The sequence below is a fragment of the Geotrypetes seraphini genome, chromosome 5 (assembly GCF_902459505.1).
Source record: "Geotrypetes seraphini chromosome 5, aGeoSer1.1, whole genome shotgun sequence".
Classification (NCBI taxonomy): Eukaryota; Metazoa; Chordata; class Amphibia; order Gymnophiona; family Dermophiidae; genus Geotrypetes; species Geotrypetes seraphini.
The window spans coordinates 2,869,734-2,896,827 of record NC_047088.1 but is presented as its reverse complement, the minus strand read 5'-3'; the positions used below and the strand labels follow the sequence as shown (position 1 = coordinate 2,896,827).

General features: G+C 43.9%; 1 protein-coding gene across 1 annotated transcript in view; it reads right to left on the bottom strand.

Annotated features, from left to right (window-relative positions):
* The window catches only part of MED12 (mediator complex subunit 12), a 708,291-nt gene that overhangs the window by 677,991 nt on the left and 3,206 nt on the right, over nucleotides 1-27,094 (bottom strand). The window contains exon 2 of the mRNA XM_033943934.1: nucleotides 3,211-3,315. Within this exon, the coding sequence (XP_033799825.1) occupies nucleotides 3,211-3,315 (105 nt within the window). The remainder of the gene's footprint in view (nucleotides 1-3,210; nucleotides 3,316-27,094) is intronic.

Here is a 27,094-nt window from a genome sequence, read left to right as displayed (position 1 = left end):
GTACACCATCTTGAATGGCATAGTCAAGAACAGAGGTACATAAAAGATTTTAAAATAAAGAAACCTATATCTAATGCACAACTGGTTAATAAATGGAAGTAAAACCCAAAAAAGACTAACCCCGATAGCGATTATTGCAAGGGTGGCCGCGCTGCTCCCGACGCTCATAGAGTTCCTATGAGTGTCTGGAGCAGAGTGGAGCATCCCTGTGCTAATAACCGCTATCGCGGTTTGGTAAAAGAGGGAGTAAGTCACTTAACCCTCCATTGCCCCAGGCACTCGTTTGTATATTACATCACATTAGGGATTTCTATTCCGCCATTACCTTGCAGTTCAAGACGGATTACAAAAGAATTATCCAAGATGTAACTTACAAAAAAAAAAAAAAAAAAAATTGGTCATTTTCAAAAGGAGTAAGAAATGGGTAAGGTTATTTGTTTGGGGTAGTTGGCTTTAGTGAGAGGTGGAGTTTGAGACGTGTGGTATTATTTCTTTTTTCAGAGTTTTCTTGAAGAGTATGGTCTTTATTTCTTTTCTAAATGTCTTGTAGTCGAGGGATGCCGTCAGTAGATTGGCGATTTGGTTGTCTAGTTTGGCTGCTTGAGTGGCCAGGAGGCCATCATATAGTTTTTTCCGTTTGACCTCCTTAATTGGGGGGGTATGAGAATGGGGTGTGAGTTTTCCTACGTCTGGCTGCGGTGTTGTGGATAAGGCGGTTATTCAGGTAGTTTGGACTGTCTCTGTATAAAGTCTTAAATAGTAGGCAGTAGAATTTAAATTGTATTCTTGCTGGGATCGGAAGCCAGTGCGATTGGAGATATGCTTCTGTAATGTGATCATGTTTCTTTAATGAGTAGATGAGTCTTAGTGCTGTGTTTTGGATAGTTTGTAGTTGTTTTGTTATGGTTGTAGGGCATGGGAGGAAGAGGATATTACAGTAGTCAAGTAGGCCTAGTATTAAGGACTGAACTATGAGCTGGAATTGAGTTTTCTCAAAGAATTTCCGAACTTGTCTTAAGTTTTTCATGACTAAGAATGACTTTTGTATTGTTTTATTGATTTGCGGTTGCATGGTGCAGCATCATAGAAACATAGAAAGAAAGATGACGGCAGAAAAGGGCTATAGCCCATCAAGTCTGCACACTCTACTGTCCCACCCCATTAAGTCAGAGTGCTGCTCGACCCACGTAGAGATCCCACGTGGATGTCCCATTTATTCTTAAAGTCGAGCACGCTAGTGGCCTTGATCACCTGCACCGGTAGTTTGTTCCAGTGATCCACCACCCTTTCTGTAAAGAAATACTTCCTGGTGTCACCACCAAATCTCCCTCCTCTGAGTTTGAGCGGGTGCCCCCTTGTGACTGAAGGTCCCTTAGGAAAGAATATGTCGTTTTCCACCTCGACACGACCCGTGACGTACTTAAATGTCTCAATCATGTCACCCCTCTCCCTGCGCTCCTCTAGAGAGTAGAGCTGCAACTTGCCCAGTCTTTCCTCGTAAGAGAGACCCTTGAGTCCAGAGACCATCCTAGTGGCCATTCGCTGGACTGACTCAACTCGAAGTACATCTTTACGGTAATGTGGCCTCCAGAATTGCACACAGTACTCCAGATGAGGTCTCACCATGGCTCTGTACAGTGGCATTATGACTTCAGGTTTACGGCTGTCGATAGTTATTCTTAGCAGTTTTAGGGTGGTTTGTATGGGGTAGTTGATTGCGTTGATTTCAATATTGGTTATGGTTGGTATTTTGTTGTTTTCTAGGAGGATGAATTTAGTTTTATCTGGGTTCAATTTCAGTTTGTGATCTTTCATCCAGGTTGCTATTGATTTTAGTGTTTGGTATATTGTGTTCGTCATGGAGAGTTCAGGTTGATCAAAGGGTATGAGAATGGTAATGTCATCGGCATAGCTGTAGGAGGTTATGCCTTGTTTGTCCAGGTGAGAGCTGAGGGAGGCTGTATAGAGATTGAAGAGAGTCGGGGATAGAGGGGATCCTTGGGGAACTCCGCAGGGGTTTGACCAAGGTTCAGATTTTTGTTTGTCTGATTTTACTCTATAGGTTCTTGATTTAAGGAATCCTTCAAACCATGTGTATACTTTATCTGTGATACCTATTGTATCCAAGATTTGTAGTAGAATGTTATGGTCCACCAAGTCAAATGCAGCGGTAAGGTCTAGTTGTATGAGCATCATTTTTTTTCCTGTGCTGAGATGTTGTCTGGCTGTGTCCAAGAGAGATCCTAGTAGTGTTTCCGTGCTGAAGTTGTTTCTGAAGCCGGATTGTGTGGGATGGAGTATGTTATGGTTTTCTAGGTAATTGGAGAGGAATTTGGCAACTAGTCCTTCTATTATTTTGACGTAGAGTGGAATAGAGGCAATGGGTCTGTAGTTGGCTGTTTGGTCTATCGGTCCTTTGGGGTCTTTGAGGATCGGGGTGATGATGATTTCGCTGAGGTTGGTAGGGTAGTGGCCGTTTATTAGCGAGATTTGTATCCAGTTTAGAAGAAGAGCGCGGAATTTTGTGCTGGATGTTTTTTAGGAGATATGGTGGACAGTTGTTGCATGGCTGTATTTTTTGTAGTATTTGTTGAATTCAGGCCATTGTATTGTTGGGGAATTGAGACCATATTCTATCTGCTGCAGTAGAATCTCTATCTATGGGGAGAATTGTGAATTCATTAGGATGGGTAGAGGTGTCATTGAGGGTAGCTCTTGCATTGGTAATTTTATTTTGGAAGTGTTCTGCTAATAGAGTGGCTGAGGGGGGGGGGGTAGTATTGTTAGTGGTCAGGTAGGGTTTGGTGTCGGTTAGGGTTTTTAGAATTTGAAATAGTTTTTTGGTGTCTTAGGTTTCAGTGCCTATTAGGTTAGTGTAGTGTGCTTTTCTCTTGTCCTTTAATTGTGATTTGTATTGTTTGTTGATTTTTTTCCAGGCAGATTTTGTATGATCCGAGTTCAATTTTCCCCATTTTCTCTCTAGTCGTCTACATTGTCTTTTGAGTTGTAGCAGTTCGGAGTCGAACCATTTATCTGATCTTCTGCTGGGTCTGGATTTGGTTTGCAAACCACTTTGATTGTAAACACAGACAGGCAAGTACATCAAGTCCCATTCCCTTTCCTTTATTTCTATTTATTAACCTTTAAAATGGACTAGCACTGGTACCACATGACTTTATCCAATCTACAAGAAGATAAAACAAAACTCACTTTAGCGGGGTTAAAGTTTACATTTTTGGCACTTCCATGCTCATCGCCAGAGACAGCTGGCTGGTTATTAAAGCCCTGCTTCACATTCAAAGCCGTCAACTCATCCTGCAAAGAGGAGAAAGAGATGCATTACAACACGATCAAACAGTATGCAATGAATTTTCACAACAGTTACAAAAATAAGCTAGCAATATCACTAAGTCTGCAAATACAAATGAGCTATGTAAAAAAAAAAAGCCTCTGAAAATATGGTGATGCTTTTACATAATTGGACTGCATCTCTATAAAGCCTATAAGCTTTTTTTATTGCAATAAAGAGTTTGCAAAGGTTCTTTTTATGTTGTTTTTGTACCAAATTCAGTGAATGAACTGCTTTCCGTTATTTTGTTTTGTGTTCTTTTTTATTGAATATGTAGCATCAATCATATACAAAAAAAAAAAATCATAAAACATTATTGCAAACTAAGATGTGCTGTAACCCTTCAGTACATGGCTTTGATTAGGAACACCAAACACAATAATAAATATACCCCCACCCCCAGTGAAGGGAACCCATTATTCATTTGCAAGTGATCTGCCCGAGAGGGCCTCGAGCCACTCAGTACAAGTACCATATTTTGCTAAGTTGAGAAAGCTGTTGCCTTTTCAAAGCAGTCAAGACATCAAGTAAATATCTTTTATCTTTTGCAATAAGCCTGTCAAGCCTGAGGCAATAAGAAGGTGGTTTGCAGTTACTAACTGAGGTAGCCATTTACACTCTTGGGCAGGCTGTTGAGCAAGATGAAATCAATGGGGCTGGGAGAAACACTAACTACATGGGTCAATGACTGGCTGAGTGGCAGACTTCAGAGGGTGATAGTTAACGGTACCCTCTCTAAAACATCTTAGGTGACCAGTGGAGTACCGCAGGGCTCAGTCTTGGGCCCGCTCCTTTTCAACATATTCATAGGGGACCTAACTCAGGGGCTTCAAGGTAAGATAACGTTATTCACTGACGACGCCAAACTATGCAATATAGTGAGAGACGGCAATTCACCCGATAGTATGACACAAGACCTACATTTGTTGGAGCTTTGGTCCTCAACCTGGCAGCTGGGCTTTAACGCTAAGAATTGCAAGATCATGCAGCTCGGCAGCAGAAATCCGTGCAGAACTTACACCTTGAATGGTGAGACCTTAGCTAGAACTTCAACAGAACGAGACTTGAGAGTGATCATCAGCACAGACATGAAAACTGCTGATCATGTGGAAAAGGCTTCATCTAAGGCAAGACAGTTATTAGGTTGCATCCGCAGGAGTTTCGTCAGCCGGAAGCCTGAAGTCATAATGCCATTATACAGAACAATGGTGAGACCTCATTTGGAATACTGTGTGCAATTCTGAAGGCCACACTACCGAGCTGGAGCAAAGCATGAGCTTTCTGAAGAAGAAGGGCGGTTTGGGCAGAGGAGGCAGGATACTCTCTTGGAGGATGTTCCGGAGGAACTTGATGGAACTGAAGAGAGTATCCTTCCCTTACGATAGAAAGGACCCAGAGGTAGGAGGTAATAGTCGTCCATCGGTGGTAAAAATTATGGAGACGACCACCGATAGGGGGAAAAACGGGGAAAGGCAGAACGACTGACGTTATGCTTTGAAGGAGATAGTCAAAAAGGCTGAGGAGCCTTGGGGACAGCAGGGGATTGAGGCTTCTACTGTTGTTTCTGTGGATGCTGCCTCTTAACAGGCTGACGGATGGCAGGAGCCTGTTTAGATGGAAAACGCCGCTGGTAAATTAAAGGCGGGTGTGAAGGACGAGGAGAAGCTGGCTTAGGCTTCGGACGGAGAATAGACTGGAAAGACTTCTCGTGGTTCGAAAGCTTCTTGGTTGCCACCTCAATGGACTCATCGAAGAGGTCAGCACCCACGCACGGGACATTAGCCAGCCTGTCCTGGAGATTTGGGTCCATATCGATGGTCCGGAGCCACGCAAGGCGGCGCATGGCCACCGAGCAAGCAGTAGCCCGAGCAGACAACTCAAAGGCATCGTATGAGGACTGCATCAATTGCAACTGAAGTTGGGTCAAAGAAGTCAGGACCTCTTGGTATTCAAAATGTGCCCGAGAATCCAAGTAGGGCATGAACTTGGGAAGAACAGACAGGAAAAATTCAAAATATGTAACAAAATGAAAATTGGGTTATTCCATGTCAAGTGATCAAGGGCTCCCTGCATGACCATCACGGATTTTGATGAAACTTCATATGCAGAGTCCACCATGTCTCAAACGAACTTGGTAAAGTTTTAGTTTCGCCTGTGGAATATTCGTGGAGATATAGCCATTTGTTTGACCCCATACTGCAATGACATACAGTACGACAGTGACATTCTGACAACTTTGAGACACAATATCTCACGGGCTATGTTTCCAAAAAAACTGAAACTTAGCTACCCTGCACAACTTTTGGAGCTCTATTCAATGCTACCAATAATAATTTTTGTCGAGCACTGAGTGAATGGCTGAATTACAGTAAACTTGGCCGAAAAAATTAGTGCTCCAAAAAAAGTCAAAGTTTGACATTACTTAGCTCCCACAATAATTGAGTATTAAATGCGAAATTTGGCGCATGTCTCAGTACAACGTTGTTTTCAAAAGTACAATTTCAACCTCCAAGCTCTTTCCATTAGTTTACAAATTAAGTGTAAAGTTGCTAATTTGTGTAAAAAGGCCAAAATAGGGTATTTTCAGCCTGCTTTTACAGAAAAATACCTTTTAGAAACTCTTTCAAATCAGTCTCATTAGAAAGAGCATATTTCAAACCCCTTAGAAAAGTGGGCTTCATTTTTCAACGCAGGTTAACAATGCCCGAAAAAGGGGGACAAAGTTGGGAGATGTTTCAACTTACAATTATGTCACTTTTCACACTGTTTTTCCCTGTTTATTTTTACTCAAGCTTTGGGTACAATTATAGTGTTCTTAATTAATGATTATTCCTAACTAGAAATTGAGGTGATAATTTTGTTGCATGCAGATCACAAATTACAACTTGTTTTCTTTTTCAGATCCACATTATTATTAATTCAGTTTAAAATGGATGCCAACTAATCGATGCCAACAAAGTGGACTTCACTTCAGCTTGGGAACCATATAAGATACCCAATTTAGGCTTGCGAACCTAGGATAAGACACCCTAATCATTGGCTTTGGAACCAGAAAGATACCAACAAAAGGCTTTGGAACCTTGACAAAGAAACCAAATGCGAGGCTTGGGAACCTGGACGAAGTGGCCCACCCGTGGCTGGTATTGCACAGCTATCGGGCGTGACCCCTATGGCGATGGGGTTGCCAGTTCAAACTCTTGAACTGGTAGTGACAATGTCACCATGGACCAACGCAATAGAGTAGTAGTAATACTACGTCAATACAAAACTGTAACTTTAAAAATGACAGAACTATGTTGAAATAGAGGTTGTTGCCGTGGCAACGTCTCCCAACTTTGTCCCCCTTTTTCAGCCATTGTTAACCTGCGTTGAAAAATGAAGTCCACTTTTCTAGGGGGTTTGAAATATGCTCTTTCTAATGAGACTGATTTGAAAGAGTTTCTAAAAGGTATTTTTCTGTAAAAGCAGGCTGAAAATACCCTATTTTTGGCCTTTTTACACAAATTAGCAACTTTACACTTAATTTGTAAACTAATGGAAAGAGCTTGGAGGTTGAATACTTTTGAAAACAACGTTGTACTGAGACATTATGCGCCAAATTTCGCATTTATTACTCAATTATTGTGGGAGCTAAGTAATGTCAAACTTTGACTTTTTTTGGAGCACTAATTTTTTCGGCCAAGTTTACTGTAATTCAGCCATTCACTCAGTGCTCGACAAAAATTATTATTGGTAGCACTGAATAGAGCTCCAAAAGTTGTGCAGGGTAGCTAAGTTTCAGTTTTTTTGGAAACACAGCTCAGGAGATATTGTGTCTCAAAGTTGTCAGAATGTCATTGTCGTACTGTATTTCATTGTGGTATGGGGTCAAACAAATGGCTATATCTCCACGAATATTCCACAGGCGAAACTAAAACTTTACCAAAGTTCGTTTGAGACATGGTGGACTCTGCATATGAAGTTTCATCAAAATCCGTGATGGTCATGCAGGGCACTTTCCAAGAATCTGATCACTTGACATGGAATTTCCCAATTGTAATTGAGAACTCGGGATGTCATCATAGAGTTCTGATAAATGCGCCTGCCGAATCTGTCCATTGTCTTGCCCTCCCTGCCAGGTGGAACAGTGGCATAGACCTGGGAGGGGTGAGACCTCTTCAAGGAAGATTCCACCAAAAGGGATTGATGGGATAGCTGGGCACAGTCAAACCCCTTATGATGAACCATGTGGTATCTGACATCCAGTTTTCCCGGAACAGCGGGGATGGAATAGGGGGTCTCCAGACAGCGGACAAAGGTCTGATCCAACAACTTGTGAAGAGGAAGCTTGAGGGATTCAGCAGGAGGTTGAGGGAGATGCATTGTCTCGAGATATTCCTTTGAAAATTTTGATCCAGTGTCCAGTTGAATGTCCAAATCAGCTGCCATCTGACGGAGAAAAGAAGAAAAAGACAGCTGGTCAGCCAAAGCCTGGCCTCGAGAGGGACTTGAGGACGTCGAGGCCTCAGGGTCCAATGAGGACGGGGATCTAGATGGGGAAAAAGATCCCATTGTGTCCTCGAGCTCCGGCAGAGGAGGAGGTGAAGTAGCCGGTGGTGAATACTGAAGAAAAGGCTGCTTCTGATGAGGCGAGGCATGCCTGGACGAATGCCTCGAAGAATGTCTCGATCGATGGTGCGAGCTATGCCTGGAAGCAGGCCTCGACAGACGAGGCGAGTGTGTCTTTGCTGAGGCCCCCAGAGAGTGGATGGGGCTGGAAGCGATGGATCGAAGCAGAGGTGGATGGCTGGAAGCACCTCGAGGCACTCGCAAGGACTCGAGCCCTTGCATCGAGTGGATTGGTTCCAATGGAGGCACTCGCAAAGACTCTACTCCTTGCATCGAGTGAATCGGTTCCAATGGAGGCATGGGCAAAGACTCTGCTCCTTGCGGTGCATGCATAGATGCCAGACCAGACACTCACAGAGACTCTGCTCCCTGTAGAGAGTGTGCGTACAGCTGAGGCACAGGAGGCGGCTCGACCTCGCGGGAGACCTCCGCATGTCCAGGCTGGAGTTGGGAGAGAAGCTTCGGCCCCATTGTGGTAAAGAACTGAATGAATTGCTTCTCAAGTAAGGTCTGGAACGAAGCCGGCAAGGATGGATCCACGTCACCAACGGGACCACCTGCACGGGCTTCGTGCTCCCTCGAGGCAGTGTGAAAGTGCTTGGACTTAGAAGCCTTGGGCACTTTGAGCACCACCAGGGGAATGGGCTGCTGCGCTATCTGACCTGAAGAGACAGAGGAAGGTACCGCAGCTGGCGTCGAAGGCTCAGCCGGTACAAACGAAGCAGGTTTGATGAGGCTCGGAGCAGCAGACGTAGAAAGCTGGAGAGCTTCGGATGAGGTCGAAGGCGAAGCGCCCTTCGATGACGACAGCTCCATCGAAGACTCCATGCTGTACAGCGACTCCCACAAGATGCAACGACGCTTGAAAGCACAGGCTGTAAGTGTTGAGCAAGGCCGGCACGATTTCGGAAGGTGTTGAGACCCGAGACACCAAAGACAGCGTCGATGAGGATCCGTCAGTGAAATCGCGCGCTGGCACTTGGAACACTTTTTAAAACCGGTAGCAGGCCGGGACATAGGCCAGAAGAGCTCCACCGCAAGATCGAAGCCGCGAGGCTGCGGCCATGTGGCCTGCCCAGTCGAACGGATGGAAGAAATTTTTTTTTTTTTTTTTAATAACAAAACACGACGAAAATCAGCGATTATGAGAAAATAAACCCAAAACCGCGGACTTAGAAGGCACAAGTGAAGAAAACTTCACGCAGAGAGTTGAAGACGGACTTCTCGGCTCCGCGGAAAAGTAAGAACGGAGGAGACGCGTCCTGCGCTGGGCGGGAAGGCACTCACGCATGTGCGGTGTGGGCAACTCGAAACTTCAAGTTTCTTCAAGCAAGACTGCTTGTAAGGCGTCCGCATCAGGGCTCCGTTGGATCACGTCACCCACTTGTGAGAATATCTGCCTGCTTGTCCTGGGATAACTAAACATATATGATAGTTAAAAACACAAAATAAATAAATTCCTTTTTACCATTTAATCCAGTGTAAAAAAACTCTCTCTTTATATCAACTAAGTGCAGAAATAAATTCTCACGTGTTGTTAGAAAACGTGCTGCTGATCCTTAAAAATAACTGAATTAAAATCAACCCAGTATTAAATATAAATATCATTAACAATCTAAAACAGTGAAATGTTTCCAATATCATCGTCTATGGCATTTGCTAAAATCTATATGCATAGCTAGCAAAAAATATACATCCTGAAGAGAATCAACAAAGAAATGTTCAAATTAAGTCCAATTGGTTCCACTGAATTTAACAAGTCTGTCCATCTTGTTTCTTTCTGGAGCAATTTATTCTTTCTCTTACCTCCTCTATTGTCAGGTGCTACATAGTCAATAGCCAAACATGTTGATGTTGTATGCAATGTTCAACCAGTGATTGTTTTTCAATAAAACAGTACTAGTCAGTGAGTGAGAGAATTGAGATTCATAAGACAGTGTTTTTGACTCGTGCATATGATTAGTGAAATGCGCTTGTGCAGAGGTTTTTCAAGAGGCAACACAACATGGCAGGCATGCAGATTAACTCTAGCCCCAAATGAGTAAGGATGCTGAAGGAGGGGAGTCTGTATTTAATTGTTTAAAGTTTATTTGGATTTGATGTTGTGCCCAAATATAATTAAGTAAAGTTTACTTTGATGTGATAATCTAATGCTGAGTCTTATGCTGAATGAGATTTACGAAAACTTTGAAAGTATGCTCTACTGTGATTCAGTGTCTCAATGCTTTAAATTTAAGAGAGCCCGTTGTAATGAGTTAAAAATAATGCTTTTAAAGAGTGGTAGCTATGTGAATCAAGTAATTATGCGGTTTTTCACCTCCAGAAACTGTCCCCTCATGGTTTAATATGGTTTTAATCTTGTATAGCTAGGAGAGCCCGATATAAGTTTGATAGCATTAAGTTTAGCTAGTATGAGTTTGCTAAACCAGCGGTTAAGAACTGAAAAAGTTCGGGCTTGTATATGTTTTATCCACTATGACAAGGGGGTGGTAGTTATCTTCATATTTAATTAATTGATGATGTGTTATATTCACTTGATTTTATCTTTTAGGGCTCCTTTTACAAAGGTGTGTTAGGGCCCTAATGCACGGAATAGCACGGGCTAAAATGCCGCACACACTATCCGCTACCGCCTCCTCTTGAGCAGGTGGTAGTTTTCGGGTAGCGCACACAAATGCTAGCGCACCTTTGTAAAAGGAGCCCTTAGAGTCACTGATCTTGTTATTTTTTAAGTTGTGTGATGTATTAAGTAACTTATAGCCTGATAGAGAGTATGTATGTATGAAATTTATTTAAGGATATTTACTTAACTTTGATTTATTTATATGATGAAATATGTATTTTCAATTATGAATTGTTATATAAATCAGATTATCATGTTTTTTAAATGAGTTTTTAGATCTCTTTGCACAGTATTCGAGTATTTGGTAAAGTTATATGTGGTATGAATTAGCTATGCATGAAATTCATGGAAGTTTTTAACACAGTCGTAAGGGTGTCAATATTGTATGCTATAATTAGTTTTTGAAATACTGTTCTTGTATTATGCAGAGCTCCTTTGTGAACCCTTGAGAAAGCCCTTGTGGGCGAAACGGGTCCCATCGGGGCATGCTAGAGACACTGCATTAAAAGGATAAGGAAATAAAGAAATGCTGTGCTCTCTGTTCCTCTCAAATTTCATCATAGACATCTGAAGGATGAGTCCCCCCTGCTTGACCATGTCAGACTGAGGGCTGCTTGGGCTCGTGATCTTTCTGTAGTACTGCCTGATGATGTAGTTCTCTGCGCTGTACGCAAATTACCTACTTTTCGCAAATATACTACCTTTTGGAAACAACATTACAAATTGGTCTTGCGCTTGTATATCTCTCCTAAAAGGGCTCACCTTTCGGGGTTCCAAGCATCTGCTGCTTGTCCACGTTGTGATGCTCCTGAAGCTGGTTTTGGGACATATGTTCTGGACCAGTCTTTTTGGGATGCCATTTTTCTTTTCATGGAAAGTATTTGGAATATTACTATTCAATGCTCCCCCTTGCTTCTCTTTGGTGTCCCCCTCCATTTTTCTCCTCGCAGACCGGGGACTGCTGCATTTCTTCCATGGACTGTAGTGATAGCCCTCAAGTGTATTTTGCTCAAGTGGTTGGAGGTGGAGGGTCGTGACTAGCAGTGTCGCCTGATCACCCTTCTGATGTGGGAACACAGAGATGTACAGGACATTTCTTCCCTACCTGGGCGCGTCTTTCAACTTACCTGGGAGCCTTTTTGGAACACTATGACTCCGGTGGCTCATAGCCGCCTGCTGAATTGTTGATCTGCTGCTTTGGACTACTTACTGCACCTGTTGTTTGTTATGGGGCTACCTGCCTCTTTTTCTTGATTGGTATCTTCTGGGTTGGGCTTGAAGGAGGACTGGGGTGGGGGGGTTGTTACTTGAGCCTACTCTGAGCTTACCATGTTTGCTTGGCTGTTTTCTTGGTACTTGTTCTTGGTCAGTTTTTTCACTTGTATCTGCGTTAGGAATCACAAGGGGATTGGGAGTTGAGCGGGTGAGAGTGGATGCATACTTTTGTGTCTAGCATTGCCAAAAAGTGAGCTTGTTTTCTGTATTTCATTGTGATTCTGTTTTCTGTATTTCATTGTGATTCTGTATTCCTTTTTGTTGAGCTCAATAAAATATATTTGACAATAAAGAAATGCTGTTGTTTAGTATTTATTTTTGAATAGTAATAGCAAGATATACAACAAGCAAATTATCTACATTCAAGAAGGAGGCAATTAGAGGAGTCAAAGCAGGACATTTTAACAGATCCTTCATACAGATGTGAATGGCTTTGAAAGCTCTCTTGCCATCCTTTAATTGAACCTAAATAAGTGAGTTGTGTGATTTGTGTAGTTGGAACCTACACTAACCCCAGAAACCCTTAATTCTTTTTCTGACCACCTCAGTTTCCACATAGGAAATAACAGGAGGCTTCTCTGGTGCCTTGTCAGCTTGCCCGCAGGGAAAGGAGTTCTGCCTCAGAAAACTGATGAAAACAACTCCAGTCAAGAGAACTGTGACCAAAGACTCCAACCTCCATAGATCTACGCAACATGACAGGGGCTCCATGATACTCAAAGGTCTGTTTCATAGGGGCTCCACAGTCTGCGCTGCAGCTTCTAATAAATCAGCAGGTGAGCAAGCTCCAAAGAGAATGAACCCTGAGCTCTCGATGGATCACAAAGCAAGCTGGCTTCACAGGTACTCTAAGAGATTGGACTGCAAGTAGCGGCCCATCCTTGCAGGTCCATGTCCTTTCCCTGGCAGAGTAACCTCAAGAAAGGGACCTCTGGGTACCAAAGTCACACAGAAAAAGAAAGCTGAAGAACAAAAATAGCCAAAAATAATAAAAAGAAGCAGAGCAGAGCAGAACACACCTTTTCAGTTCACTTACAGAAGGAAAAACTGAAGAGAAGCTATTCTCCACTGGTAAAGAGGAGGAGTTGAAAGATGCGAGTGACACCCTTCTGCAAAGTTCGTGACTATAGGAAGACAACTAATGCAGTTGCACCGCTTGGTATTAAAGTCAAAAAAATTAGGGACTGTCACCTTCCTGATACCTAAGATGATAAAGCACACCACGCTGAACCCTGGGAAGCTTCTTTTTCCAGATAGTGTGTGGCGCGGCGGTTGGATCTACAGCCTCAGCACCCTGGGGTTGTGGGTTCAAACCCCACGCTGCTCCTTGTGACCCTGGGCAAGTCACTTAATTCTCCCCTGCCCCAGGTACGTTAGATAGATTGTGAGCCCACCGGGACAGATAGGGAAAATGCTTGAGTACCTGATTGTAAAAACCGCTTAGATAACCTTGATAGGCGGTATATAAAATCCTAATAAACTTGAAACTTGAAACTTGATATATTAGAAAACCTTTTTTTTTTCCTAGACATGTAAAAAAGCTTTCTGTTATTTTGTATTACAGCAATTCCATCAGATTTGAATCAAATGTCAATGTAATTTGCAATTTACAATATTTACACATGAAGTTTCAAGAGCTACATGTGGAAATGGTATGCCTTATTGCAAATAATGTGCATTATGTCTGGATATAGCAAGCAAATTTGCATTTGCAGATTATTCCGTACCTTAATGCATAGGATTAATTGTTCTAAATATTTCAAAAATAGAGCACTGCAAAATAACATTGAATACAATGCATGAAATTAAGGCCCAACTATTTAGGATGAAAAAAGTTCAGCACAGAGTTATCATAGCTGTTATAACTGATTGATTATTACCCACTACTAAGAAACTAACCTAACAAGCCATGCATTAGAACTGTGTGCTGAAATTCAGATCCTCATAAGAAGGAAAAATTATTTTCTTACCTGTTAATTTTCTTTCCTTTAGACGCAGCAGATGAAATCAGAGACCAATGGGATAGCACACATCTACCAGCAGGCGGAGATAGAGAAACTGATTAATGTGGTCCTATTGGCTGGCACTCCTCCTGTATTTCCAGTATAGCTCCTTGCCCAAGCATCCATAACCATCAATAGGCATAGCATGTAAAAAACTTCTTTCCCATAACAAATCTCAAAAGGCAATAATACAGAATACAACCATCAATAATAACAAACTTCGAAAGTTGGAAAAGAAAAAAAAAACGACAGACAATATCCAGAAAGGGTGGGGCTCTGGATTCATCTGCTGTGTCTAAAGGAAAGAAAATTAACAGGTAAGAACATAATTTTTCCTTCCTTAGCAACAGCAGCAGATGAATCCAGAGACCAATGGGATGTAGCAAAGCAATCCTCAATCTGGGTGGGAAGCAAACGCCACTTCCGCAACAACCGAAGCACTAAACGCATCTACCACATGCGCCCCCACATTCAACCAGTAATGCTGAGAGAAAGCACTCTTGGAAGACCAAGTAGCCACGGGACAAAACTCCTCCAAGGAAAAAACCTCTGGACCGAGTCCAAGAAGTAGCCATCGTTCTGGCAAAATGGTCATGAAGTTCCTTCGCCAACCGCTTCCCTGCCATCAAGCAAGCGTAAAGAATGTCCTCCTGGACCCATCGAGCGATGGAGGCTATGGACGCCACCATACGTTTGAGGCGTCCCGTGAATAATACAAAAAGGTGATCTAAACAACTAAAAGTCGTTAGAAACCTAGCTCGTGGAGAACGCTACGCACTTTCAAAAAAATGCAGTGAATAAAAGCACGTCTCCCCATTTTTCCTCCCAGGAAGAAGGAAGGAAAAGTGAGAGTGTCATAAAAGAAAGGATGACACCGAAATTGTGGTACCATCCGAACTGACACCCCAGATTTTCTAAATCAGAAATAGGAATCCCCGACAAACAAGGCCTGCAACTCAGAAAATCGCCGAGCTGAAGCCATGGCCACAAGAAACCCGGTGTTCAACGGCACAGCCCTTTATAAAGACAAGGATGAAATGAAGCCTTCGGAAACTGCGAAGAAGTACCTTAAGACTGTACTCTGGACAGGGCTTTCTAAGAGGTGTACGAATATATTGTACTCCGTTTAGGAACTGAACTATATGAAGCTGAGAAGTAATCGAAGAGCAATATACCTTGTAACAAGCTAAGAATGGCACTTGAAGCTGAAGGAATTGAACGCTAAGCCCTTGGCAATACACATGTGCCAAAAAAGAACTCTGGAAGGGTGCAAATTTTGATAAGTATCCAAGAAAGGAAAAACCTCCAAAAGGAAGCAGAAGTCACAGGTGAAGACGTCTGTATCGCCTGAAAAAGAGAAGAAACAACCTGCTTCGCATAACCCTTACACGTCAGCCATGACTTTTCAAAAGCTAGGTCGCAATACCAAAGTAGTATGAATATCTATGTTGATCGGACCATAGATGAGCAAATCCAGAGATACCAGGAAACTCAACAGTCCGGCTGCCGAAAGACTCATCAGATCCGCATAGCAAGGATGGTGCAGCCAATCCAGAGATTCTACAAAAACTGTGCCCTGAAAGCGAGCTTGAGATGGCAAATCCAAGCCATCATCAGCCAGGGGAAAACACTGAAAAAAGAGAAATCAGAGGCGAGAAAGAAGCCACGCTGCTACCCCCTCTGACTCCCACTCCCTGTGCCCGCCGAAGAAGCTAGGAAGCTTATAATTTTGAGACGAGGCCATGAGGTCTAGTTCCAGGAGATCTCACTTCCATAAAAAGAGCTGGAACGCCTGAACCAAAATTTTCAATAACCAGGATGTAGAAGATTTCACTACTACTAACATTTACACTTTCTAGAGCGTACACAGCGCTGTACACTGTAACATAGAATAAATGGGCCATGCACAGATTTCGTGGAGAGAAAGTCTATCCAAACTCTTTTCCTGACCCATAAAATGATCTGCCAACAGAAAAGGAAGATGAGGGTCCACCCATTGAATTAGAACCACAACTTTACCTGCCAACTGAGCACATCACCTACTGCCCAGGCTGTAGAGAAATATCCCCATCATAATGCTGACTGAAAAGACCTTCAGCGTCATTCTGGAAGAATGGTCTGAAGCTCCGGAAACGGTAGCCTGACCATGCACCAGAGTAGAAGAATGAACAAGTACTGAATCTCCTCTTAAGACCAGACTCCTAGAGCTGAGGATGGAAGGTACCGAGCCCCCCAACCCGACAGCCCGGGATTATTGGTGGCCATAAGCTAGTCCAGCAAAGACCGAGGCATGCCTTTGAAAAGAGAAATCTCGCCGAGCCACCAAATCATACAGAGCGATGCTTGAGGAGCCTACCAAATAATTGGAGCCTGAGATACCGGGAACCACCGGAACAAAAGCGACTGCTGTAGTGATATAATGGGAAAGCAAGCCGAAGTTCTCTGTGGAGTCAGCAACATGGATCCTAGAACCTGTATAGAATCCCATACTCTTGGTCATGGTAACCAAAGAAGAATGCAAACCTGAGACTGTGGCCCATCACTCTAGTCTCTGGGAAGAAACACATTTCTCTCCTATATGAATAAAAACATCTCCCCGTTATACCTATAAATAGTACAGGAGAAAAGAGCGCTGTGCCAATTCGAAGATTCATGTCCAAAGAACTGAGGAAAAGAAACCACCCTTTTCGTGTCAGTCAAATGGCCCGACTGGAAGACGTCCGAATCAAGCAGTCAGTCAAGAAGAAATTAGGTGAATCGCCTGGTAGCGCCAAAACGGTACCACTGCTCACATTTTCTAAAATGTTCATGAAGCCTTGGGTAGGTGAAATAGCATGTGCCTAAACCGAAAGTGCTGCTCCAAGAGAGGCAAGCAAACCTAGTGCAGATTCGGAGTCCATAGTGAAAATGTAAATATTCTCCCAGTTTTTCTGCAGAAATGTGTAACCCTGAGAAACTAATTCAGCAGAATGGGATCCAGCTTGCCCAATGCCCCCGTCTTGGGCACCATGCAATAAGTGGAACAACGTCCCTTAGTTCCTGAAGAACTACAAGAACTGCCCTGAGGACCAGTAACACTTAAAAGGGAAACACAAAACATAGAGATTCCAAGAACTAACCGGAAACCTGAGGAGGATGCAAAGTTGCAAGCATCCTGAAAAAAGTTCACAGCCCCCTGACCTGACATTATAGCATCTTCTTCATCATGAGAAAGCCTGAAGAGTCATTGGAAGAAGTCTAGATCCCTCAGAATGAAGTGCAGAAGGTCAGGGAACGGCAGGATGAGAACTGAAGGATCTGTAAGAAGAAAGAAATTCTCCTAGGAAAAATCAAGTTTCGCAATGTAAAGAGGAATATACTGGAACTATGAAAACAGTACTAACTCCATGCAACGTGAGCAAAATACGTATGTCCTTTAAAGTGAATACGTACTAGACGCAATCAAGATGCTGCCTCTACCGCCCCGTGGAAAACAACAGCATCCTAACAGGTATCAGACAAAGCTCACATCGCTAATGAGAGCTTCAGGGATGAGGCTAACCGCCACACAGCGCGAGCTCCTCCGCGCGTTTGATAGAATAGGTAACTGGCTCCTGGTTAGAAGGAGCTGTACAGCCCTTCCTGTCTGGTCAGGGGGTCCGTCTAGCATATGCCATGAGAAAATGACGACAGGAGAAACCAGCGTGATAAGCATGGAAATCTGAAGTCCAGGCCCCCTCAGAAATAGAGAAAGAGAGTCCTGGCCGCAGAAAGATGCGAAGTGTCATTATGCCCCTAGAGACAGCCTGAACTTGGAAACCATTAGTACTACCTTTAGGCATATATATTCTAAGCCACTACTAGACACATGCAGCGCAGCACAGAGGCCCAAATAAGAAGGACAGTTACCAACAGACAAAGGCTCAATCTGCAGGGACCCCAAGAGAGACAATGATATACCCGTGTGAAATACAGGGCACTATCTTACTGCTGATCTCACTGTGCTGTGAGTTGCCGTATGTCAGCTCAGTCTGGAGACAAACCGAGACTGGGTGACCTAGCACAGATCAGAGTCTCTCTGGTAATCCCCTTGAGTCCGATTAAACTAGCAGCTTCCTTCAAAGTAATACAGCAGGAACACAGACATAGACATATAAAATCTGCCCAAGCTTGTCCCAAAGCTGGTGAAACACGTACAACTTGTCTGAACCGGAAAGGAGAGAAGCCGCGGCATACCCTGACCAAAGTCAGCTGTAAATAAACTACCGGAACGCTGCAGCTCTCCCTCCATCACCGGAGACCCAAGTGCACGCCTGATTCTCGCTGACACGTGGCCGCCACATCAACACTCCTAGAAACATAGTCGGATTCAAGCCCCGCAAAATTTACCCTGCTTCCTCCCATATCACAGAGAGCTAAAACAGAAATGTCGATCTCTGGAGCGCATATGGAAAAAATCAAAATGTCCTATACACAGACAGTCCTGGAGAGTCAATATCAAGCTGTACAATACAGCACTAAAAAAAGCAAGAAAGAACTTCTATGGTGACAAAATCTCCAGGTAAAACAATCAAAGCAGTACTCTATTCAACATCTGGCGCTCCCTAACCTCCAAAAGAGACCCCACCTTGCTCCCCTCCTCTCCCTCAGCCAATGTTCTAGCAAAATTCTTCAACGATAAGGTTTCTTCCTTGAGATGCTCTTTCCCTCCTTCAGTCTCTTACAACTCCCTAGTGCCCACCGATTCCACTCCCACCCTAATGGTCCCCAACCCTACCCCAGCTGACAGATCCTGGACCACCTTTGAGCGCATATCTGAATCCCTGGTCCTCAATCTCTGCCTCAAACTGAAATCCTGTAATTGCTCCTTGGACCCATTCCCCTCCTACCTATACGAGAACATTCCCGATCAGGCTATTTCTTCTATCACCATTCTCATAAACTCCGCCCTTCAGTCGGGCCATTTCTCCCCAGAAATGGGTCATATCGCCTTGACCCCACTACTGAAAAAATCTGACCTTGACCCTTCCATACCATCCAGCTATCGCCCAATTGCAAATATCCCTCTCCTAACCAAGATGCTAGAGTCCATCATTTCTTCCCAACTCTCATCATACTTAGAGAGATTCTCTATTCTTTTAACCTATCAATATGGCTTTCGTCCTAACTTCAGCACCGAAACCCTACTGTCTTCCCTGATTTCAAGGGTTCAACAACTTCACTCTCGAAACAAGTTCGCCATCCTCCTACAATTTGACCTTTCCGCTGCTTTCGACGTTGTTCACCATGATATTCTTGTTTACCAACTCTCTGAGATAGGTATCAACTCCACAGTCCTAGGTTGGTTCTCTAAATTCCTCCGCTCTCGTTCTTACATTGTTAACATGAATGGTACCTCATCCTCCCCCTGGAAACCGAATTGTGGAGTCCCGCAAGGCTCTCCACTATCCCCTATCTTTTTTAACGTCTATATGTCCTCCCTAAAACTCCTCCACCTATCCCCCCTTGAAACAATTTACACTTATGCAGACGACATCCTCGTCCTCCTCGAGACCGATTTGAATCTCACCGACCTGTCTAAGAACATATCCTCTTGTATAATGAACCTACAATCCTGGCCCCACACTGTGCAAATGAAATTGAATGAGTCCAAAACAAGACTTCTTTGGCTCGGTCCAAAACTAGATCACCTACCCACCTCCATCCCACTACCCTCTGGCTCTTCTCTGCAGCTTGAGTTCTCGAGCAAGGTCTTGGGCATCATCATTGATTCCACATTGTCCTTCAATGACCACCTCCAATCCTTGGTAAAAAAAAATGCTTTTTCTGCCTTCACATGCTGAGGAAAGTTAGATCCTGCTTCCATCAAAAACATTTTACCCTCCTTGTCCAATCCATCATCCTCTCCAGATTGGACTATTGCAACTCTATCTACTTAAGCCTAACTAAGAAAAACCTCCACAGACTCCAACGGATTCAGAATGTCGCGGCCAAGCTCATCTTCGCTAAAAGTAAATTTGACCATGTCTCCCCGCTCCTGGCCAAGCTCCACTGGCTTCCGATAATCGCCAGGGTCCACTATAAATGCGCCTGTTTAACTTTCAAAATTCTATATGGTATCCTCCCTCCCTTTATCCTTCTTTCTTGGAATTCCTCAAACCCTAATACCACCAGATCCTCCCACAAATTAAAACTATCCTTCCCCTCGCTAAAAGGCATTTCCCACACAGGAAAGCTAGGGATCTCCCTCCACTTCAAAATCACTGAGCTCTGGAACAACCTTACCTCCCCTCTTCGGAACTTGAGCTCTCTCCAAGTTTTCCGCAAACATCTGAAAACCTGGCTTTTCTCAAAAAATGTAAGTCTCCCTCCAACTTAGGAATCAAGGAAACTCTTATATCTTGGCATCCCAAGTCCTCTAAATTTTCTTCACACTTCTACCTCTAACCCTCTGTTGTAGTTCCTTTCTATTTCTCCTACTGTAAACCGCGTCGAGCTCTACGAACGTGGAGATGATGCGGTATACAAACCTAAGGATTAGATTAGATTAGATGCATAGAAAGAAAGACTCGGGGAATAACCAGAAGAACGGTGGGGTGCTTCCCACAGCACCGGAAAAAACATGTCCCATCTCATGCGTGCTGCTATAAACCGGCACCTGCACAATCAGCTGCACATGGCCGTGACAAACACCGACGAAAGAGAGCCTTGGAATAAACAGGACTACTACTGCTGCACTGAAACTCAACGAGGAGTACAAGTGCAAGCATGAAATCGCACCGCTACTGTCGCGCTGTAACCAACAAGGAAACCAAGCGCGTGCATGCAAAGGGCGGGAAAGTCCCGGCTCCCTCAACGGATTCTAGTCATAAAACTTAGCCTCAATAAAATATCCATTCCTTAAACGTATATTGACCGAACCCACAGTACTAAGACTCCCAAACAGAACCTGAAGTTCAAACAGATATACTCACAAGCTTGTTGTTAGGGCCAGTTGAAGCCAGTTAGAGCTGGATGAGCAGCACTAACAGAGCAGAAAGTAGCAACTGTGGTCTCCTTTTTTTTTTTTAAACAGAGAAGGGAAATAAGAAAAAATCGAGACCCAGTCAGACCATCTAGCAATGGAGGGGGGGTGAGGCAGGGACCTGGGGGGCCCAGGTGTAACCCCTAAAGCCGGCACCGTTCAGCCGGACACCCCTGTCTCACTGAAGAGAAAATCTCAACAGGAGAAATAGCATTGCCAGCTCACTGAAGAGAAACCTCAACAGGAGAAACAGCATTGCCAGCTCACTGAAGAGAAACCTCAACAGGAGAAACAGAATGGCAGTCTCACTGAAGAGAAACCTCAACAGGAGAAAATAAAGTTCCAGTCACAGCCAGAATTCAGGAGCTAGTTGAATAGCGACCATTTCCTGCTGGGAGATAGAGAATACTGGAGATACAGGAGGAGTGCCAGTCAATAGGACCACCTGTTAATCAGTTTCTCTATCTCCGCCTGCTGGTAGATGTATGCTATCCCATTGGTCTCTGGATTCATCTGCTGCTGTTGCTAAGGAAAGGCATACTGACAGACCAAAGTCCACCCCGAAAAGGAGGTATTGATGCCCCTGTACAAATCATTGGTGGAGCCCCACGTGGAATACTGTGTTCAGTTTTGGATTAAGGATGTAAAAAAAACCTGAAGCAGATCAGAGGAAGGTGATAAAAAGGTAACAAAAAGATATGAGAAGAGAATAGAAGACCTGAACGTGTATACCCTAGAGAAATGGTAGGCAAACTCATTCGTCAAAAGAGCCAAAGATCAGCAGTACATCGATTAAGATTTCTTTTGAGAGCCAAATTTCTTTTCAAGAACCATGTTTTTAGGAGTCGGTTTAAACTAGCTACTAACTATAGGAAGATGAGCTTACTGGCCAGGAAATGTGTTCTTCAGTGCTGGACGGTCCAGGACCCTCCGGCGTTTTGGCATTGGCGGAACCAGTTGTATCAGTTGGCCACCTGGGAGGCAAGAGATACCGGAGGGGCTCAGAAGCGGAAGATGATGTTCTTGAATATCTGGGAGCCATATCTGCAGTCCTTGCATCCAAAGGAACGCAGTGAGGTCTTAAGATGGGTGTCCTAATCTGGGCGCTCAGTTTGTTGGAATGAGAGAACACTGAAGAGTAATGGTGGGGCAGGGTGGAGAGTACCACCGGGGGGGGGAGTTTGGGGGGTCTTGGGATGGGGGGGTGTTCTGAACAGTTTGGTCTTTTGGACACGGGCATGTTCTTTGGGGATATGAGGAGGAAGGGGATGATGTGACTTCTTTGGGGCTCATAAGAGTCTAGGGCCTGGGAGTGCCTTTCCATTCCCTTTGGCCTCGCTAGGCATATGTGAATTAGAGAGGGGGGTTTCGTTGCTGTTTCTCCTTTTTCTCTGTATCCTTTGATTTACTGTTATTTATGATGCATCATTGTTTGTACTGAGCACTTTGTGTGCTTTTGCTGTGCATTTGCTGTTGTTTGCCTCAATAAAAATTGTTTGAACCTAAACTAGCTACTAACATTAAATAAAACCAGATATCATCATCCTAATAATCTTATTGACAAAAAAATATATCGACAGGGCAGATGAGGTTTAATGTGGATAAGTGCAACGTGATGCATGTCGGGAACAAAAATCTCATGCACGAATACAGGATGTCTGGGGTGGTACTTGGAGAGACCTCCCAGGAAAGGGACTTGGTAGTTCTGATCGACAAGTCCATGAAATCATCTGCACAATGTGCTATGGCGGTGAAAAGGGCGAATAGAATGCTAGGAATAATCAAGAAAGGGGATCAGAGAAGGTTATCATGCCGCTGTACCGGGCCATGTTGCACCCTCACCTGGAGTACTGCGTCCAGCGCTGGTCGCCGTACATGAAGAAGGACATGGTACTACTCGAAAGGGTCCAGAGAAGAGTGACTAATATGGTTAAGGGAATGGAGGAGTTGCCATACAGTGAGAGATTGGAGAAGCTGGGCCTCTTCTCCCTTGAAAAGAGGAGACTGCGAGGGGACATGATCGAAACATTCAAAATACTGAAGGGAATAGACTTAGTAGAGAAAGAAAGACTGTTCACCCTCTCCAAGATAGGGAGAATGAGAGGACACTCTCTAAAGTTGAAAGGAGATAGATTCCATATGAACATAAGAAAGTTCTTCTTCACTCAGAGAGTGGCAGAAAACTGGAACGCTCTTCCGGAGTCTGTCGTAGGGGAAAACACCCTCCAGGGATTCAAGACAAAGTTGGACAAGTTCATGCTAAACTGGTGAGACTGAACTCATTTGGAGCACTGGTCTTGACCTTGGGGCCGCCATGTGAGCAAACTGCTGGGCAGGACCATTGGTCTGACCCAGCAGCGGAAATTCTTATGTTCTTATGACAAAACACACATTTAATGTGAACAATGGCCTCATCCGAGCAGGGATGCTGCATCAGCTGTCAGCGGCGCACGTGGAGGATCATTCAGTCAGGGTAAATATTACTGTTTTTTTGAACATCTCCCCTACTGTAGCTAGTAGGGATCCCCAAGCCTCACCAACTGACGGCCACCTCCTCCCCTCTGACTTCCCAAGTTCTGCAGCTGGCAGAAATATTGCAGAGCTGCTGCCTTCCCTCCTCCCTGCCCCCCCCCCCCAACACACACACACTTTGGCTTTCATGCATGCATGAAAGCAGTGGTACATTGAGGATATTTCAATTGGCTGCAAAGCTTGGAGATTTTGGGTTGCCAGACTGAAGGAAGATGTCTTCAGGTGGCAGGGCTTCGGAATCCCCCCATAGCTCAAGTATTTATAAATTGCATTCAGGCAGGGAGAAACTTTGATGCTTATCTACCGTACTAATTCTGGGCTCCCCTAAATCAGCTGTATATGACTACGCCACTGAATACAAAAATAATTGTGATGCACATATCCCAAAGCTAACATATTCCAGTTAATAAATTCAAAATAAAACAATTTTTTCTACCTTGTTGTCTGGATATTTTGTTTTTCCATCATCTTGGTCCCAGTTTCTCTTTCTGCGTTTTGTTTATCTTCAACTATCGTATTTTTCGCTCCATAAGATGCACTTTTTCCACCCCCAAAAAGGGGGTGGAAATAAGGATGCGTCTTATGGAGCGAATATCGCCCCCCCCCCCCAGTACCTTTATGTAATTCTGGCAGTCCTGCAGCGGCAGTGAGAGGCAGGCGCAAGCCCTGAGCGCGCCTGCTGGTCCCGCACCACCCAAATGGTGTCATCAGCTCAGTCCAGCACTGCATCGGCAGGCTCCCCCATTTGCCACGGAAGTGAATGGCAGGTGCGAGCCTGCCTGGTCCTGCCCTGCCGCCTGAATGGTGCCATTGGTTCTCACGAGACTCGTGGGAGCTGACAGCACCATTCGAGTGGCGGCACGGGACCAGGCAGGCGCACTCGGGGCTCGCGTCTGTCTTTCACTTCCATCTGCCGATGCAGCGCTGGACCGAGCTGATGGCGCCTTCGAGTGGCGGCGCAGGACTAGACAGGCGCACTCGGAGCTCGCACCTGCCTCTCACAGGAGTGAAAAATGCGGTATTTCTGTTCCTGGAGTGCTCACAAAAAAATAAAAGTAGTTAATGGTATTTTAACCTGGGTCCCTTGGTTTAGTCTACTGCACTAAACACCAGGCTGCCCTGCTCTGGAGGGACATCCGTTTGGCTGTTGTAAGAATGCTGTCAGATTTTCATTGTCCCTGCTTTTTTACTGTTTAATTTAATGGAGGTACCGGGGGGGAGAGGGAGGGGGGTCCTGCAGAAAGGTACCGGGGTAAGGGTCCCTTGTTCTGGAATTACAGTAAATTTACAACAAATGTACAGCTGAGGCAAGAGGCCTTGTGCTGGACATGTGAATTGCTTTAAAAAAAATAAAAAAGGAAATAAATATGAAAAGGCATTTCCAAAGCTGAGCAGGAAACAGAAAGACTTCCCTGCCTGCTCTGTCCTTACCTGCCTGCCCGCCATTAGGCACTGCCCTGTCCCAGTCTACCACTAGACCACAAGAAGGGGGACAGGGTGCAGAGCCTGGCAAGGAGTGTGGGGTTGGGTGCAGAGCCTGGCAGGGAGAATTTGGTTCAGAATGGGGTTTTTTCTTGTTTTCCTCCTCTAAATCTAGGGTGCGTCTTATGGTCAGGTGCGTCTGGAGCGAAAATTACAATAATTCTCCAAATCTGTCTGGAACCTTGCGTTCATATTTAAAAAGACAGTATTAAATCTAAATCTAGGCCTGGTTTTCTGAAGTAGGCTTTGTAAACTGTGAGGCTGTTTATAGCTATTCTGCATGTTGTTTTATATTCTTTAATTTGAATCTTGTATTTATCTTTTCATTGTTTAATTTTTTTAAGGTTTCATTTCAATTAAAATCTGTAATTGTGATTAACAGTATGTTGGTTATTTTTCCTACTGCAGCTCCTTGTGACTTTGGGCAATGCAATGTTAAGTGACTTGCCCAGAGTCACAAGTCACAGCAGGGGGTTGGGGTGGAAACAAACATACCTTTAATTGTAATTATAATTTAACACAAGACTATGAATATTTGCATAATAAAAACATCACCATTGTATTAGCCAAGTCTTAAAATATAATTGCTCCTTAAGCAAAAATGTATCACATCCTTGTCATATTTTTAAGAAAGGTTTGGACAAGTTCCTGGAGGAAAAGTCCATAGTCTGTTATTGAGAAAGACATGGGGGAAGAAACTGCTTGCCCTGTATCGGTACCATGGAATATTGCTATTCCTTGGGTTTTGGCCAGGTACTAGTGACCTGGATTGGCCACTTTGAGAATGGGTTGCTGGGCTTGATGGACCATTGGTCTGATCCAGTAAGGCTATTCTTATGTTCTTAAGTAGTATCAATAATATGGAGTGTTTTGCCCCTTTCTTAGAGAGAAACACATTTTGAATTTTGTCTTTAAGGTGAAAGTTTTTCCATTGAATTTGAAAGCACGTTTTAATAACGGAACACAGTATCTTTTTTGTTGGCAGTTGGAAAGACTTAATGCAATTTTAGATGATGGGATTAGAGGGGTTGAAAATGCTTTATGTAACTGTGTAGACCAGTATATTGCAAACTGTGTGCCTCCTGAGATTTCAGGTGTGCCACACACAGCACATGGGAGGAGAGGCGCCAGCTGACTGCCTACATGACGTGCCTCTCGTAGCGAGAGGCACGTCCTGTAGGCAATCAGCCGGTGCATCTCCTTCTCTCCAGCCCTCTTCCCTGCTGGCACCGCCCGCTGGCGTCTCAGGCCCGTCTGAAGGGCCTTCGTGCATGCGTGTGATGTTATCACGGTAACGCCACAACTCAAGAAAGCTTGTGGGACACTGGTATAGACCAAAGGTATTTTTATAGCTATTACCCCCCCCCTCCCTTTTACAATGCCATGTTAGGCTTTTTTATTGGCGGCCCTGGCAGTATTATCTCCAATGCTCATAGAATTCCTATGGGTGTCGGAGCTAATACTGCCACTGCAGCTGGAGACAAAAAAGCCTAACACGGGTTCGTAAAAGGGGGTTAAATTTGTAAATTATGTCAAGATACACTTGCAGTGTTCTGTAACGTAATTTCCTTTAAACTGAAATTGGCAGCATATGAATGATTACAAAATTCTTTCATGGCGGTTTTTAGTCTTGATGAAAAACAAGTCATAGGGATCCCTGTGTTTTGTAACAGGATGCAACACAGTGACCACAAGAGTCAGGAAAAGCCAACTGGCATGTGGCTCAGACAGACAGCTTAGTGCATAAGGGTAAAAATAAAAATGAAGAAATAGACCCCAGGCATGGCATTTATTCAAACAGCTTCAAATCGATTACCAGCTTCTTTTATTCAATTTTTCAAAAATATTTTTTCAATTGCTTAATAGTTGATGTTTCTCTACTCAAAACATAAATTTTTATTATAATGTTTCTATATTAAAATTATTTCTTACTATCATTAATAAGTGCTCAGTCTGTGAGATCATATCGGGACCATCATCGCACTTATTGGCCCCCATATTTTGTATCAGATGAAGAAATGTTCGAGAAAGTGAGATCAATAAGTTATTACTCCTCCTGAAGAAGCCCTCACAGCGAAACTCAGGACTGAGTAGGAGAATTCACCAATTTGCAGTTTTGCACATATTTATTTTGATCACATGGAATAAGCAAGCCTGCGAAGCCACACTAAACAATCATCCATGCTGGAGAAGATAAGTGCTTGATTTATTATCTTTAA